Source organism: Papio anubis, chromosome 2 (assembly GCF_008728515.1).
Source record: "Papio anubis isolate 15944 chromosome 2, Panubis1.0, whole genome shotgun sequence".
Taxonomy (NCBI): Eukaryota; Metazoa; Chordata; class Mammalia; order Primates; family Cercopithecidae; genus Papio; species Papio anubis.
In genome coordinates, this window is record NC_044977.1 from 21680424 (window position 1) to 21698155 (window position 17732).

Below are 17732 nucleotides of genomic sequence, written 5' to 3' on the forward strand. Positions count from 1 at the left end.
ATATGATTATAATCACATTATAACTGGAATAAACTGGTTTAGAAACAAATACAACTCGAATTGGTGGAAGTGGAAGTCCATATTCTTGAGAGGGAGTAGGACAGCAAAGCTTTTCTTGTATTGTTTCATCTTTCTTTGAAGGAAAAGAAAACCTGTTTGCCCCTCAAACAATTGAAGCTGATTCTCAGTTTGGTGATGAAGTGGATGTTGGTACTTCATCAGATAGTATCTGAATTAGCAAGAGTGTTGGTTCCCAAACTTTCTGGTAATCATAATCTGGGGAGTACATATTGTATGATCCTATTTATATGAAATTCTGGAAAAAGCAACACTATAGGGAGAGAAAATAGATAAGTGGTTGTTAGAGATTGAGGAAGAGATTGACTATAAAGGGCTTGCATGTGGGAATTTTTAGGGTGAAACTTTTTTGTGTGGTACTGTGATGATGAATACGTATGTCTACAGACTTGTCAAAATCCACAGAACAATACATTACAAAGTCTGAACTTTTTTCAAGTTTTTCCAAAAAATAAATCTCTACCGAGGATGTCAAGGGGATCTCAGAATGGAATGTGGTCTATGACAAATGACACCAACTGTATTACAAATTTATGACATAACGTCACTGAGCTAGAGACAAAAAGAACTGTATAGGAACACTGTACTCTGGTTGGTAAATGTTTCTTACAGGGGTACAGGTTGTCTATTCTGTAACTGCCATCTATACTAGGCTTGCACAAATAAAGTAAATATAGATAATGATGGCCAGGTATCTCACTGTTAGAAAAAGAAATTACAAATATGCAAAGGAGAAATGCAGGAATGAGCCCTGTGGTGCTGGATTGGAGTTGGAGATGTCAGTATGAACTCATGTCTACACAGGTAGTTATGGAAGTAAATATAGACATATATGTCTATATAAATATAAATGTGTATATATATATGTTTATATAAGTATAAAGATACAGTGTATATGTTTACACATGGGTTAGTATACACACGTACATTTTTAGCTCTGTACAGGCCTAGAAAGAATGATCCTTCAGTAGCAACAAGCACGTCTAGCACCCATGTCTTGGTCTCTACCATTCTTCAATAAAAGGGAACAAGGCTCTTTGGAGAAATGGTTGATTCCAGGGGTGAGGCAAAGAAAAAAAATGATCCCAGAACATCTTAAGTGCCAGAAAGTAAGGAAGTGATAAGCAAACAAATGATCAAGCATGTAAAAAAAACACATGAACCAACCTGAAAGAGGTCCCAATGGCAAAAGCTGGAACAATTTGAGCAGCAAAATAACAGATTATAAATCAAGGAATAAAATAAACATCCATGAGTGCACCCTGATGTAAATAAACTATTGAACAAATAAATAGCTGAAGAAGCACCGGCAACCCTTTCATTTTTTTTTTTTCCTAGTTTTTTAGTCCTTTCAGAGAGGGTACAGAAGGACAACTCTTACAGAAGACTTCCAAATAACAAACGCAGAAAGAATGAAGGGAATAGGAAAATCACCATTAGAAAACCACTATAATAATTGCTACAACAGAAACCCACTGATGAATGTCAAAATTAGTGGGCAAAACTATAAGAAGAGATAGAATATTTGTGTAGCTTCAAAGTATCTTCCCTTAAATACACATTGATTATTATGATGGTTTAAACATGTACCCAAAAGTTCTTTGATACTCCTTCCTTCATAAGATAAAACTTAATTTCCCTCTCCTGAGTGTGAGCTGGACTTAGTGACTTGTTACTAATAGATGGAGTATGGAAAAAGAAAATTAGCCACTCTATTGCAGAGAAACGTAGCATATAACATCTCAATCAAATGAGCAAGGTTAACATCACCAGTGAGAAATCATGTTGCATGTTCCTTAATCTGATGCAGTGAAGACATTTCATTCTGGTATTCTTCCCCCAAGTCTAACCATGAGTAAACAAACACCAGGCAAATCCAAGTTGAAGGATAGTCTACAAAATGCCTGATCAATATTCTTTTTTTTTTTTTTTGAGACAGAGTCTCACTCTTTCTCCCAGGCTGGAGTGCGGTGGCGCAATCTGGGATCACTGCAACCTCCACCTCCCAGGTTCAAGCGATTCTTCTGCCTCAGCCTCCCAAGTAGCTGGGACTACAGGTGTGTGCCACTACGCCTTACTAATTTTTGTATTTTTAGTAGATACGGGGTTTTACCATATTGGCCAGGCTGCTCTCGAACTCCTGACCTCATGATCCACCTGCCTCAGCCTCCCAAAGTGCTCACACGTGTAATCTCAGCACTTTGAGAGGCCAAGGCAGGTGGATCACTTGAGGCCAGGAGTTCAAGACCAACCTGGCCAACATGGTAAAAAACCCCATCTCTACTAAAAATTAAAAAGATTAGCTGGGCGTGGTGGCACACGCCTATTATCTTAGCTACTGTCAAGGCTGAGGCAGAAGAATCACTTGAACCCAGGAGGCGGAGGTTGTAGTGAGCCGAGATTGTGCCACCGCACCCCAGCCTGAGCAACAGAGTGAGACTCCATCTCAAAAAAAAAAAAAAAAAGCGGCCGGGCGCAGTGGCTCAAGCCTGTAATCCCAGCACTTTGGGAGGCCGAGATGGGCGGATCACGAGGTCAGGAGTTCGAGACCATCCTGGCTAACACGGTGAAACCCCGTCTCTACTAAAAAAATACAAAAAACTAGCCGGGCGAGGTGGTGGGCGCCTGTAGTCCCAGCTACTCGGGAGGCTGAGGCAGGAGAATGGCATAAAAACCCGGGAGGCGGAGCTTGCAATGAGCTGAGATCCGGCCACTGCACTCCAGCCTGGGCAACACAGCGAGACTCCGTCTCAAAACAAAACAAAACAAAACAAAACAAAACAAAACAAAAGCTACTGATGTTATTTCAATTATCAGTGAAATTTGATTTGGGGACTACTGAACTGGAGAAATCAAGAGTGGAGGAAAAAAATCGATCTCATTTTTCCCTAAACTGCGTGTGAGATTAGCCATCATTAATTACAACTTCTTCTTTCTTTCTTTCTTTTTTTTTTTTTTTGAGACAGAGTTTTGCTCTTGTTGCCCCGGCTGGAATGCAATGAATGGCATGATCTCGGCTCACTGCAACCTCCATCACCTGAGTTCAAGCAATTCTCGTGCCTCAGCCTCCCGAGTAGAGTAGCTGGGATTACAGGCGTCTGCCACTATGCCTGGCTAATTTTTTTTTTATTTTTAGTAGAGACAGGGTTTCACCATGTTGGCCAGGCTGGTCTCAAACTCCTGACCTCTGGAGATCCACCTGCCTCAGCCTCCCAAAGTGTTGGGATTACAGGCGTGAGCACCGCACCCAGCCAATTATGACTTTTAAAAGGAAAATATGTCCATTAATTTGAGAGCATGGAGCAACACAATAGTGACAACTACCTCTCTCCCTTTTAGTCTCTTACCCTTGGCAGCCTCCTCCAACTGTTCATGGTGTTTTGGAACAGAGTGGTTGGTACCTAATGTGACAGTGATCACTTAATTTTCAGTAGGTAGATGGCCTTGGGGCCCAAATTTCAGTGACTTATTCAAAGCGGGGAAGCAAAGGAACTGAGTGAGGAACTGACTTGGGCTCAGGAGTATGCATGTAGGCCTTTGTGAAAATATCTGAATGAATGCAGAGTCCACTGTGGTCAAGAAATATAAAAATACTTAATGTGCTTGTGCCTCAAGCTTCTGCCATCAGAGACAGGTTTATTTGCTTTTGTCTACTCTTAAGATCTATTCTTTGTTTTGCTTAGATCTATGCTTTGTTTTGCTTAATCAAGTTTAGCATTAATAAACACTAGTGTCTAAACCACTTTTGCAGATGGGACAGAAATGACCAGTTCCTTTGGTTTCATATAATCATATAAACTTTTTTTTTTTTTTTGAGACAGGGCCTCGCTCTGTCACCCAGGCTGGTACAGTGGCACGATCACAGCTTACTACAGCCTCAACCTCCCAGGCTCAAGCTATCCTTCCACCTCAGCCTCCTGAGTAGCTGGGACTACAAGTATATACCACCACACCTGGTAAATTTTTTTTCTTTTTGAGATGGAGTCTTGCCCAGGCTGGAGTGCAGTGGTGTGATCTCAGCTCCTGGGTTCCAGTGATTTTCCTGCCTCAGCTTCCTGAATAGCTGGGATTGCAGGTGTGTGCCACCACACCCAGCCAATTTTTGTATTTTTAGTAGAGATGGGGTTTCATCATGTTGGCCAGGCTGGTCTTAAACTCCTGACCTCAGGTGATCCTCCCACCTCGGCCTCCCAAAGTGCTGGGATAACAGGCATGAGCCACTGTGCCTGGCCCTGGTTAATTTTTATATTTTTTGTAGAGATGGGGTCTCACTATGTTGCCCAGGCTGATCTCAAACTCCTAAGCTCATGCCATCTGCCTGCCTCTGCAGCAGGACAATTTAGGAATCAGAGAGACTGAGGGGTTGAGGAGGAAACTTATTATTTATTATTTAAGTGCACCGGCTCAGTCAGATTAACAGCCGAAAAGACTGAGCCCCGAACAAAGAGTCTGGTTACCTTTTGAGCATTTTGTGGGGTGGGGGGAGATTTGTGCAGGGGGAAGCATATTACAGAAGCGAGACACAAAGACAGTTATTCAATGGAGACATGCATTACATCATTTCTTACTTTTCAAGGAACAACGTGTTTTATGACTTGAGTTTATCTGCCTAGAGACCTTGCAGCTGCACAGCTAGAGATGCAGAGTCTTCACAATGCCTGGGAAAGGGAGAGATAAGGCTCACTAGCCACAGAAAAACAGGCAGTTAATTTTTAAAGGACTCCACTTCTTTCTCTTTCTCAGGGGGAAATGGGTTTTCTTACATACAACTGAGTTGTCGCTTACACATTCTTCAATTTCTTTTAATTCCTGTTTCACCTCGGCCTCCCAAAGTGCTGGGATTACAGGTGTGAAACACCATGACGGGCTGTGAGATGATCAAAAATGAACATTCAGTGGTGTTGCCCCCAATTTACAGTAGAGGAAATGAATGCAGAGAAGTTAAGTAATTTGCCTAGGATGGCACTAGTAGTAAGAAACAAAGCTGTGGTCCAGATCCAGGTAGGCTAGGATCCAAAGTGCATACTCTGTGCGTGACAGTATTCTTCACTGAATGTGCTGAGGTGGGAGTGTGGGAACTTTGCAGTGAGAAATCTTTTAAGAAACTGGTAGTGATGGATGGGCTTTTCTGGTCGGGGCTGCTCTTATTTGTGGTTATGACTGTAAAATATAGGTAAATATAGGTAAGATCACTCAAATGCCTCAGGGTTATGAGTGCTTGGGGGAGAATGGGGTCAATGAGGTCCAAAACCATGATCTAGAAGTCATCTTGTCCTAAGTATTTTACCCCTTGTAAGACAGCCAAACTGTACATGAGGTGGGGGATCCTACTGGGAGATAAAGCATAACCAGAGCAGAGGTCTAGTATATGGGGCTCTTCTTTGATAGCGGAAGGAAGCTACCTTTTATGTTCTCAAAAGGTACCAGAGTGCTGTATTTCCTCGAGGAAGAAGGAGTATCAGATCATTACTACAGAAGAGATCTTCCACCCTGTAGCAGAACTTCCTTTTATCCCATTCATGGATCTGGTTGTCCACGATGCAGGCCTGCCATGAAAGCACCTGAATGAGCATGCAGAGTCCATTATGGTCAAGAAAAGGCAAAATACTTAGTTGTCATGTATATTAATTATTTTTCTTAAACTTTGGGATAATAGTCCGGGGGCAGGCCTGCTTTTGGGACCTGTGTTAACCCCACTGTGCTCCGAGCACAGAAAAACACGGTGCAGACCGCAATCCCTTCTGGTTTCTTGAACAAGTGTCTTCTCAGGACTCCTCTCAGTTCCTGAAGTTCACATAACTGCCACCGACGTTTCACCAGTTAGAAAAATGTTCAAAATAGGATAACCCAGAATTTGGGATGGTGGGGGGTGAGGAAAGTATGCTTTGCCAAGAGACCGACATCATGTACAGTGAGAGTAAAAGGAACGGGCTGTTTTACGGAATAGAAGTTGCTGACTAATTTCAAAGCAAGGAAAAGATTCAAGGATCCGCTATATCCGTGCTCATACTTGGCAAATCGCATTTCTCCGGTTCAGGGCACAATAAATTCCATCACTGCACAGGAAAGGCTGCCCCACTAGAGTCAACTGCGGTTGTAGGCACTTTGGCTGACAAGCGAAAAGCCTTGAGGTAGGTGGATGCTCCCAGGAAACTCTTATGTCCGAAGGTCACGAGGAGTTGGGTCGCGAGAGGGGCGAGACCTCGGGCCGCGGGGAGACAGCTGCAGTGTCGCGTCGCAAGCGGGAGCTCCGCGGCGTGGAGCGCCAGGGTGCCAACTTCGCTTACAGGCCTGTGGGTTCCGCCCGGCGCGTGCTGCTGTCAGTCAACACCTTCGGCCCGCCCCCGCCGAAGCTCCACCAATCGTAGCCGGGGGTCGGAGGTGAGGCGACGTCGCCGGGTGAGGAAGCGGGGGGCTAGCGGCCTGGCGCAGCGGCGACCGGCCGGGGCGTCAGGATCCCTGGCCCCGGAGAGCGAAGGGCGGGCGGGTCCCGGAGGTGAGTGCGGGTTGTGGTCTGCGTGTGGACGTCGGGAGGGGCCGCTGCGGGCGGAGCGACCCATTGCCCGGCTCATCTAGCTCTCTCTTTGACTGCGAAGCCCCTCCCTCCGCGCGCATCTGCTCCCGAGTCCCCAGCCCCGTCCTGAGGCGTGCAGCCCCCGGGGTCGTGGCTGGGGGCGCAGGGCCCACGGAGGGGAGGTCCGGGTCGATGGCGTAGGCAGAGTTGGAGCCCTGGGTTGCCAAAGTGTCGCAGCTGAGAAGCAGGAGCCGAGGCTAGTACCGGCGGGGCGGGGCGGGGCGGGGCGGGGCCGAGAGCGAGCATCTCCATCCTTAGTTTCCTCGACTTGCGGCAACGGCACAGCTGGGTGCAGTTCGGACCTCCACGCCTCAGCGAAGGACTGCTGTCCCCCAGGCAGCTTCACTAACCCGGTGCGGAGCACTTGGCGACGCCTCCCTGCCCATCTCATGTCTCTCGGCTCATCGCTGCTCTGGGCACCGGCTGCCTCTTGGCTGGCGCTGCTGTCACACGGTGGACTGTTCTGGCCTTACTGAGCTGCCGTTTGGGGACATCAGATTCAGGTCGTATGGGGAGAAACGAGTGTAACTTTACAAGGTGTGATATGGAGACCCTGGCCTGTTGCCCATTTCTGCCAGATCGAAGGCCACTAGGGTGGTGATAAGAGGGGTTCCGAGGCAGGATTTATGCAACATTTGTGCAAAATAGTAAATTTTATTTGCTTTTCATGATTTACGTTAAAGGGGGTTTGTTGCCACTTTTCCCAAAGATAAAGAATCACACTGCTCTGGTGGGCCTCCCCCCTCCTCACTGTGGTTAATTATCATTTGGAACATCAGGGTATATTTGAAACTGGCAGGACTCCCAGACCCTGATAATTGTCTGAGTGGAGGCAGCAGCATACCATTTCTCTGTAGTGTTTGGGTTCAGCTTTTCTTTGACTTTGTTTAGTTTTTTTTTTTTTTTTCCCCATGTCTGTTATCCTCACAATCTCTTTGGGGCTGGTAGAGTGCTGTTATTTGTTACTGAGAAAGGAAACGAAGGGATAAATCACTGAAGTGGGGTTAGCTGTCCCCATTGCCCAGGAATTGGGTTGTTCTGCCCCGACAATTTAAGTTACAATTCAAACATCATTTTGAAAAGGCCATCCTTTTACCAACTGAAACGAATAACAGCCCCTGGCCACTCTATGCTAGTGGTTCTCCCACTTGGCTGTACGTTGTAATCATCTAGGGACCTTTTTTAAAAAAGCTGCTTCTTGGGCCTATTCCCACAGATTCTGATTTAATTGGTTGAGTGGGGCCCAGTTATTTGTATTTTAAAAAGCTTCCACGATGATGATTAATGTTCATGCAGGGTTGAGGACCACAACCTATCAATGTGTTCAATATTTTAAAAATAGCACTTAGTACGATGTGACTTACATAACTGATTTTATTACTTCTCCACCTGCCATGTAACCTCCATGAATACATGGGGCCCTGCTTTGGAAGAAGGGCAAGGGAAAGTCCAGATGAGTCAGCACTTTGGGCATGTGAGGCTGGGGGACATGAAGGAGGAATGGAATCTGTGGAAACAAGTCCTGCAGACTAGTGCCCCTGCTTCATCTTTTTTCAAGGATTGACCCTATTTGGTTAACCTGTCATTGTTGGGGTCCTGGATGGGTCTCCAGTTCTTCATTCTTTAGATCCTGCCCTGTTTCATGGTCTTACTCAGCATCCTATGAAATACAGCGACTCTTTGCAAAGTTTGAAATATAAGCAGTTAAGTGTAGATACTTTACATGTAAATCTGTGCTTTTGTCTCTTACTATTCTTCTGAAATATATATTCTGAATTAAAGTTCCAGAGACTTGCTGTGACTAGTACAATTACATTTATGTGGCTAACAGGTCAGAGTATTTAGGATAGGGACTGCCTCAGAAACTGGACAGTTTCTATGCAGTTGTCCTCTAATATATTATCTTTGTGAAATGGTTGCCTGAGAACATTAGCTCCCCAGAGGATAGGGTTGCTGTCTCATTTTCTTTGTTTAGTATTGAACTCAGGAATTTCATTTGTGTTACTGACAATTGTAATTCCAAATGATGTAAGTGACTACTTTGTAATTCTCTTGTGAGATGGGGGTAGGAATCCTAATGGCAGTCTGGAGTTGTTGTTACAGGCCTTAAAGAAGTTAGATTGGCCACTATGAGTCCTGAATATGGAAGTAGGCTTAATAAAAACTTGGCAGAACACTTCCAACAAATTCTGGGTTCCACATGTAAGGCAGAGCATGCATTTAACTTTTTGCTTGTCCTTTGCACGTATTAATAAAAATAAAGCATGAGTAAGTGGTGGTCTGACATTTGAAAACAGGATCACTCAAGTTTAGATTCCTTGAATAATAACTTTTAGATCTGTACAGATACCCCTTTTTTTCTGTAGGGGAAAACAAAATCATTGGATCATTGAACTACAAAATTATAATAGTTTTTAAGAAAAATAACATTTGGAGCTTTTATCTTTGGTTTATATTTTTTCACTTATATTGCTATTTATAAAGTTTTGACCTTCTGCCAAGGTCTGAGAGTGATTTACCAGGTTGAAGTTAATGTATTTAAATAGACAATTACTATTTTTTATTAGTAAGGAAAAGGAAACGTTCCTATGCCCACTCCTCCCACTGTATCATGTATAACTCTCTGCCTGTAAAATTGAACTCTTAATTTCTAATGTTTTTCTTTACTTCATTTTCAGTATCTTTAACCTTTATATCATATACATATTTTTGTTGCAGCAAGAAGAATTGTATAAAAATGAAAAAAACATTGATGTGTGCTTCAAATGTGGCATGAAAAAAATAAGGACCTCTGATCAAAATTGGCTGAGTTCAGAATTTCATGCTGGAAGGAATGTTAGATGTAACTTCTAATTTCTAGTTCCAGTAAACATCTCTTCTTGGAAAATTTCCAAAAGAGGTAAATTACATTGAATTATATATTTTTATTTTTTTGGTTAATCTGAGGAACTTTTTTCTAGAATCATTCCCTGCCAACACTGTTGTTCTTACTTGATTTTAAGGCTCCTTGCAAATAGCTTTTTTGTTATAATGCGTAGGTTTTATGTTTATAGGAAAATACCAGAAACTTGTTATAGTTTGTTGTTTACACTACAGTCACCTCGTGCCGTGAATTAGGTTTCTTCTTTTACTTAGAAATCTTTCAGTTTAAGTTGAATTGATTTCACAGATATGATTTAATGCTTTGTTTCTCCTATGTCTCATCTTTAATTTTTACTTTTAGAAATTGGTTTTATTCTTTATTTTATTTATTTATTTTTTTGAGACAGAGTCCTGCTCTGTTGCCCAGGCTGGAGTACATTGGTGTGATCATGGTTCCCTGCAGCTTCGACCTCCCAGGCTCAAACAATTCTCCTACCTCAGCCTCCTGAGTAACTGAGACTATAGGTGCATACTACCATGCCCAGCTAATTAAAAAAAATTTTTTTTTTGTAGAGTTGGGCTCTCACTATCTTGCCTCGGCTAGTCTTGAAGTCCTGATCTCCGCAATCCTCCTGTCTTGGCCTTCCAAAGTGTTGGGATTACTGGCGTGAGCCACCATGCCTGGCCCAGCTTTATTCTTTATATTTGTGATTTTCATTTCCCAGTGAAAAATTAGGACATACAGATAAAAGAGAAAACAAAAACTGCCTAGAGGTGACAACTATTAAAATTTTAGTGCGTATCTTTTCTTTTCTTTTCTTTTTTTTTTTTGAGATGGAGTCTCGCTCTGTTGCCCAGGCTAGAGTGCAATGGTGCGATCTCGGCTCACTGCAAGCTCTGCCTCCCGGGTTCACGCTGTTCTCCTGCCTCAGCCTCCCAAGTAGCTGGGACTACAGGTGCACACCGCCACACCCGGCTAATTTTTTGTATTTTTAGTAGAGAAAGGGTTTCACCATGTTAGGATGGTCTTGATCTCCTGACCTTGTGATCCGCCTGCCTCGGCCTCCCAAAGTGCTGGGATTACAGGTGTGAGCCACTGTACCCGGCCTATATCTTTTCAAAGAGAGGTCTGTCTAGTGTGCCTCACGCAACATCTATTTAGGTGTACAAATGTGATCTCTCAAATGTCAGTGCTCTACTTACAGCACAAAGTCAGGTCTTTTCCTGGCACGATCCTCCTAAATTATTGTCAGTAGAAGCCCCTTGCTGGGAGGGGATTCTTGCATTGCTGCCTCTAGTCCTGTAGTTCTTTCGCTTTAGAGTCTCCTGCCCTTGTCTTCCTTCTGCATCACTGGCAGCTGTGTGCTGCTGCTGCCTGGCTGAACCACTCTGATGTCCTTTAAATGGCTTGTGTCAACACAACCCATGACCACACCTGCCTATGGTGCAACTAAATTCCTGTGGACTACCATCTTTGGTCTTTTCTCTCTCTGGCCATCGTGGAAACCTGGTTTTTTTTTTTTTTTAAATGGACAACTTTTTGAGAAGGATTTCGATAGCAGAACAGTTGGGACCCTGATGACAGAGTTATCCTCTATTTTGCAGCCAGCTTCTTCCAAGAAGTTATAGACAGTTTGAGGTGAATGAGTGCCTGGATATTGGAGAGAGGAGGTGTTAGGGGTCAGGAAATGGAGAAGCACAGTCTTTCACAGTTCCTGGCATCCCTGTGGAGATGGCCAGGACTGGTGGATTTATTTCTTCCTAAAAAGGTACTGACGTCTTGTCTAATATGAGCATAAGTTTTTCAAGGGGAATTTCTGGCATTTAGTACAGTGTGTGGTACAGAGTAGGCCTCCATAATTATTTGTTGCGTAGATTGTTGAATCATTGTGTACCATGTAAAGAACTAAGTACCTTGAGCAAATCAGAAAAGTATGATGCAGTATCATTAAGTTGCTTTTCTCTGATATATGGTTTTTTAAAAAAAATATAGTCATAATTGGTGTAGTCTAGTTTGAGAGATAAGAAATACAAATGGAGTGTGAGGGAGAAAAAAATACAAATAGAGATCAGCTGAGAAGTGAAAATAATAAGTACTATGGGAACTCTGAGGATGGAGAGCTTGTTCTCCTTTGTGCCCATCTCCTTTGTGAACCACATTGTCATTGTGGTTGGGACTGGTTCAGACTGGTGAGGCAGAGGAGTGAGAGAATGGGGGCTTGCCAGGTCCAACACAAAGTGGAGGGGAGAGTTGATGCAGCTGAGCTGTTCTAAGATACTCTGCATCATGATTTTGTACCCTTTCTGCCTTTATTTCTGTGTCCTGCCCTTCATGGAACGTCTCCCTGGGGATAGAATACTAGGACATTTTCTGTTTACCTGTATCGAAATGGCAAGTGGAAAGAGCATTTGAATTTGTTACGTGGGAGAACAGTTAGGCACGGCTGACTCTGAAGTCCCCTGCCTCTGGCAGGTGTGATGAAGGATTTTAGGATCCTGTTACCCATTTTTCAAGCTTGACTTTCCTCTCCCACATCTTCCAGGCAGGTGTGTGTCCTCCTGTGCCTTACTACTTAGCTGAGGGAGCATCAGGACCACATATGCGGTGGGGAGAGCTGGAAACCTAAAGAGCGTGTCGCATCTCCTACCATACGTCTGTATGAGAGGGGTGGCACTTACTGTTTTCCAGAGAATGTCAGGATGCTTTGCACAGTATCCCAGAGCTCTTCATGAAAACAGTTTCCTCTTCATGTTCTTTAAGTGTGGTTAATGTAGCAGTGTTACATAATTTAAAGGGAAGGGGAAGGGAAGTGATTTTATTGATTGGTCTCTGTAGAAATTTAACAGTTACTTTTATTTCACAATTTCTGAGTTTGAAGCATACTTCCTTGCTATCTTAAAAGTTAAAACCTAAATAGGCAATAGGGGAAATAATGTATTTACACAGAAGCCTGACACTGGAAAAGGAAACTTTGAGATTGTCTGGAAATGAAAAGACGTTACTGTGCTCTGTCTCTTTGCTTTCTGCTTGTGACTTTGGGCCTTAGATAAGGTTAAGGAAGAGGAAGTGTGATGTTTTTCCTCTCACCCCACCCTAGGCCATTGCAATTGGTGATGTTCTCTCATCTCTCCTCTTTGAAGAAAAATGTGCTTCTTGAATCAACTGCAGTCTCTCCTCTACATAAGAGCTCTTAAGGGTACTAGCAGGATAGAAGCAAATGAACTTGAAAGCTCATCTGCAGCTCAGAAAAACAAAGACATGGAATTTTAAAGAGTGAAGGTAGCATGGTGTTGGCCATGGGTGAACAAGACACAGCCAGACAATGTGGACCAATTTCTTCAAACTACGGCTTTTCTGCTGTCTGCTTGCAGTGTTGATGGTGGTGGTGCTGGTCATCAATGTTACTCAGGTAGAGGTGAGTACCCAGTATAATCCCTCGTAACTAAGGGAGCCGAATCTGGGGATTTGGGGCTAGCTAGCCTGGGAGAAGTTGGTTATTGGAAACTTATCGTAGTCACAGTTCTTGTTTTCATTTATTTGGTAAGTATTTGCATGCTCACAATGGTTATATACTGTGCTAGTCACCGAGGGTACAGTGAAGTCGTTTCTTCACTTATGGGCCTTTCATTCTAGAGTTCATATTATAAGTGTGCATGGAAGAATAGTAGTAATCATAATCACATAATAATAGTAATGATAACTGGAGATGGTGAAAAGTGCAATAAGGAAAGGGAGCTATTCTAGGATAGCTTTAGAGTGATAAAGGAAAAACCTCTTCAAGGAGGGGAACTTCTAGTCGACCCATGGGAAAAAGCTGAAGGAGTATTTCAAGGGAGGGAGTAGACGAGTCTGTTTTGGAGATTACTAGATGGTACTGAGGGGCAGGGACCATGTCTTAACTGAACCCCTCACAAGGGCCTGTTACTAAGAAGGTACTTAGTAGTGTTCCTTCTTCCCTGGCCCCAGCCCGATGTGAACTTATATAACCAAAATTTATGGAGGAGTTTCTGTATAAAGGATGCTGTCCTTTTGTTTTGTTGGCTTGTGGTACTTTTTACATATCCAACTTAATTATGGCATTTCTTTTCTTACTGGGTTTTATTAGCATAAGGTGCTCTAAAAGTCAAGCCATAGGCTTTTAAAAAAATTTCTCCTGCTGGAATCAACTTTGTGGTTTTTAGCAGAACACCTAATCTCACTGTGAAATGGGCACACTGAAGTCCTGCAGATCTTTTTCTGTGCGCTATGAGTAAAATTTGTTAGGTACTTTGGAGAATGTGAAGTAATTCTGTCAAAGAGTCTGTTAAAGATTTCCTATTAGAAATAGGCTTAAGGCATAAAAGCTAGGTATTTCTTCTTCTTTTTCTTTGCTTAAACTGTTCTTGCATGTTTTACTATATAAGACACTACCAATCCTACACCGATAGTTCCTTTACCTGGAAGCTGTTGATGATGTGTCTAGATATTTTAGAAACCCCTCTTTTTTTAAAGTATTTTTTTGTGGTAAATAAACATAACATAGAATTTGTCATTTTAACCGTTTTTAAGTGTGCAATTGAGTAACGTTAAGTACATTCACATTGTTGTGCAATCACCACCACCATCTATGTCTAGAACTTTTTCATCTTCTCAAACTGCAGCTCTTTACCCATTAAACAGTGATTACCTAGGTCAGGCGCAGTGGCTCACGCCTGTAATCCCAGCACTTTGGGAGGCTGAGGTGGGAGGATCCCTTGAGGTCAGGAGTTCGAGACCAACCTGGTCAACGTGGTGAAACCCCGTCTCTACTAAAAATACAAAAATTAGCTGAGCGTGGCAGTGCACGCCTGTAATCCCAGCTCTTCCGGAGGCTGAAGCATGGTAATCACTTGGACCTGGGAGGCAGAGGTTGCTGTGAGCCGAGATCATGCCACTGCCCCCCAGCTTGGGCTACAGAGGGAGATCGTCTCAAAAAAAAAAAAAAAAAAAAAAAAAAAAACCAAAAAACAATGATTACCCATTCTTGCCTACCCGCTTCCCCTGGCATTCACTCAGTTCTACTTTGTGTCTCTGTGAACTTGACAACTCTAAGTACCTTATACAAGTGGAATCATATGATATTTGTCCTTTTTTTTTTTTTTTTTTCTTGTTTGAGACAGAGTCTCACTCTGTTGCCCAGGCTGGAGTGCAGTGGCATGATCTTGGCTCACTGCAACCTCTGCCTCCTGGGTTCAAGTGATTCTCATGCCTCAGCCTTCCGGGTAGCTGGGATTACAGGAGTGTGCCACCACGCTTAGCTAATTTTTGTATTTTTAGTAGAGATGGGGTTATGCCGTTTGACCAGGCTAGTCTTGAACTCCTGACCTCAAGCGATCCTCTCACTTTGGCCTTCCAAAGTGCTAGGATCACAGGTGTGAGCCATCAAGCCTGGCCTGGTATTTGTCTTTTTGTGATTGGCTTATTTCTGTTAGCATAATGTGCCTAAGGTTCACTCATGTAGCATGTTATCAAAATTTCTTTTCTTTTTAAGGCTGAGTAATACTTCTCTGTCTACACATAGATGGAGGAATATTATTCAACCTTAAAAAGGAAGGAAATTCTGATAACATGCTACAGCATGTACATACATACCACATTTTATCCATTCATCTGACATTTGGGTTGTTTCTACCTTTTGGCTATAGTGGATAACAAGTATTTCTTCAAGACTCTGCTTTTCATTCTTTGGAATATGTACCCACAAATGGAATTACTGGATCATATGGCAATTTTAATTTTTTGAGGCACCACCATATTGTTTTCCATAATAGCTGCATCATTTTTTATCCACATCAATAGTACACAAGGGTTCCAATTTCTTTGCATCCTCGCCAGTACTTGTTATTTTGTTTTGTTTTTGATAGTAGCCTTCTTTGTGGGTGTGAGGTAATGTATAATAGTAATTTTAATTTGCATTGCCGTAATTATTAATGATGTTGAGCATCTTTCTATCATGTGCTTTTGGAGAAATATCCAATTCCTGTACTCATTGTTTAATGGAGTTGTTTGTTTTTTTTTGTTGTTGTTGTTGAGTTGTAGGAGTTTTTAATATATTCTGGATATTCACTCCTTATCAGACATATGATTTGCAAATATTTTCTCCCATTCCGTAGGTTGCTTTTTCACTCTGATTTTGTCCTCTGATACACAAAAAGTTTTACTTTGAATGTAGTCCAGTTTATCTATTTTGACTTCTGTTGCCTGTGTATTTGGTGTCATATCCAAGAAATCATCGCCAAATTCAATGTTGTGAGACCTTTCCTCTGTTTTCTTCTAAGAGTTTTATAGTTTTAGCTCTTATGTTTAGGTCTTTGATCTACTTTGTTATCCTTTAAAAAAATTGTGATAAAAACATAAAATTTGCTAATCTTAGTTATTTTTAGGTGTACAGCTCAGTAGCATTAAGTCTTTTTTTTTTGAGATGGAGTCTTGACCTTTTGCCTGGGTTGGAGTGCAGGGGTGCAATCTCGGCTCACTGCAACCTCCTCCTCGCAGGTTCAAGTGATTCTCTTTCTTCAGCCTCCCGAGTAGCTGGGATTACAGGCGTCTGACACTGTGCCCAGCTAATTTTTGTATTTTTAGTAAAGATGGGGTTTTGCCATGTTGGCCAGGCTGGTCTTGAACTCCTGACCTCAAGCAATCCACCCACCTCAGCCTCCCAAAGTGCTAGGATTACAGGCGTGAGCCACCATGCCTGGTCTCAGTAGCATTAAGTCTTATTTACATTGTCTTGAAATAGATCTCCCAAATCCCTTTTATCCTTTTAATATCTGTAGAATTGTGTTTATCTTATTACTCATGATCACTCTGACCAGAGGTTTGTGTTTTATTGATCTTTTTGAAGAACCAGCTTTGGATTTTATTTTCTGTATTTTTTCTGTTTTTTTGTTTGGTCAGTTTCCATTCTGATCTTTATTATTTCCAGTTTTCTGTTTACTTTGGATTTAATTGTCTCTTCGTAGTTTCTTAAAGTGGTAGCTAAAGTCATTGTTTTGAGATTTTTCTTTTCTAATTAAATGTTTAATTCTATAAGTTTTCTTCTACAAGACTGGGTGTGGTGGCTTAGGCCTGTAATCCCAGCACTTTGAGAGGCTGAGACAGGAGGATTACTTGAGGCCAGAAGTTTGAGACCAGCCTGGGCAACATAGTGAGACCCCATCTTTACAAAAATTTTTGAAAAATTAGCTAAGTGTAGTAGTGGTATGCACCTGTAGTCCTAGCTACTTGGGAAGCTGAGAGGAAAGGATCCCTTGAGCCCAAGAGTTTGATATTATGGTGAGCTATGATCATGTCACTGCACTTCAGCTTGGGCAACAAAGTGAGACCCTGTCTCTAAAAAAATAAAAAAAAATTAAAAAATTAATTTCTCGATCTCCTGACCTCGTGATCCGCCTGTCTCAGCCTCCCAAAGTGCTGGGATTACAGGCTTGAGCCACCGCGCCCGGCCTAAAAAATTAATTTCTATATACTGCTCTAGTGTATACCACACATTTAGATATTGTTCTCATTTGCATTTTCATGCAGCTGAACTACATTCTAATTTCTCTTTTTCTTTTCTTTAACCCATGTGTTATTTAGATTTTTTTTTAATGACAGGTTTTCACTCTGTTGCCTAGGCTGGAGTGCAATGGCATGCTCATTGCTCACTGCAGCCACAACCTTTGGGCTCAAGTGATCCTCCCACCTCCCCCTCCCAAGTAACTCGGACTACAGGTGTGTGCCACCATGCCCAGCTAATTTTTTACATTTTTGCAGAGATGGGGTCTCACCATGTTGTCCAGGCTTTTCTCAAACTTCTGGGCCCAAGCGATCCTCCTGCCTAAGCCTCCCAAAGTGCTGCGATTACAGGTGTGAGCCACTGCATCCAGCCCTGTATATTATTTAGAAGTGTTATTTAACTTTCAAATATTTGGATATTTTGCAAATACCTTTCTGTTACTGAGTCCTAATTTAATTCCTCTGAGAACATACTTTGTATGACTTGAATTCTTTTAAAACATTATTGAGATTTGTTTATGGCACAGAATGTGGTCCATTTTGGTATATATTCTATGTGTACTGGAAAGGAATGCATTCTGCTTTTATTGTGTGGAGTATTCTTTAAATGTCGGTTAGATCAGCATGGTTCATGGTGTTGGTCATCTTCTGAATGTCCTTACTATTTTCTGTCTATATGCTCTATCAGTTATTGAAAGGAGA

The 17732-nt window shown here is 42.3% G+C and overlaps 1 protein-coding gene across 8 annotated transcripts in view; it reads left to right on the plus strand.

Annotated features, from left to right (window-relative positions):
- Positions 1-6446: 6446 nt before the first annotated feature.
- NXPE3 (neurexophilin and PC-esterase domain family member 3) overlaps positions 6447-17732 on the plus strand; it is a 43716-nt gene continuing 32430 nt past the window's right edge. For 2 of the 8 annotated variants that reach the window (XM_009199368.3, XM_009199379.3), the window contains exons 1-4: positions 6447-6574; positions 9371-9551; positions 9922-10039; positions 12613-12930. In XM_009199368.3, coding sequence (XP_009197632.1) covers positions 12838-12930 — 93 coding nt within the window. In that variant the 5' untranslated portion in view covers positions 6447-6574; positions 9371-9551; positions 9922-10039; positions 12613-12837. Of the gene's footprint in view, positions 6575-6910; positions 7190-8264; positions 8356-9370; positions 9552-9921; positions 10040-12612; positions 12931-17732 lie in introns of all 8 variants that reach the window. The other 6 variants (XM_031662980.1, XM_031662978.1, XM_031662979.1 and 3 more) reach the window with 6 other exon arrangements.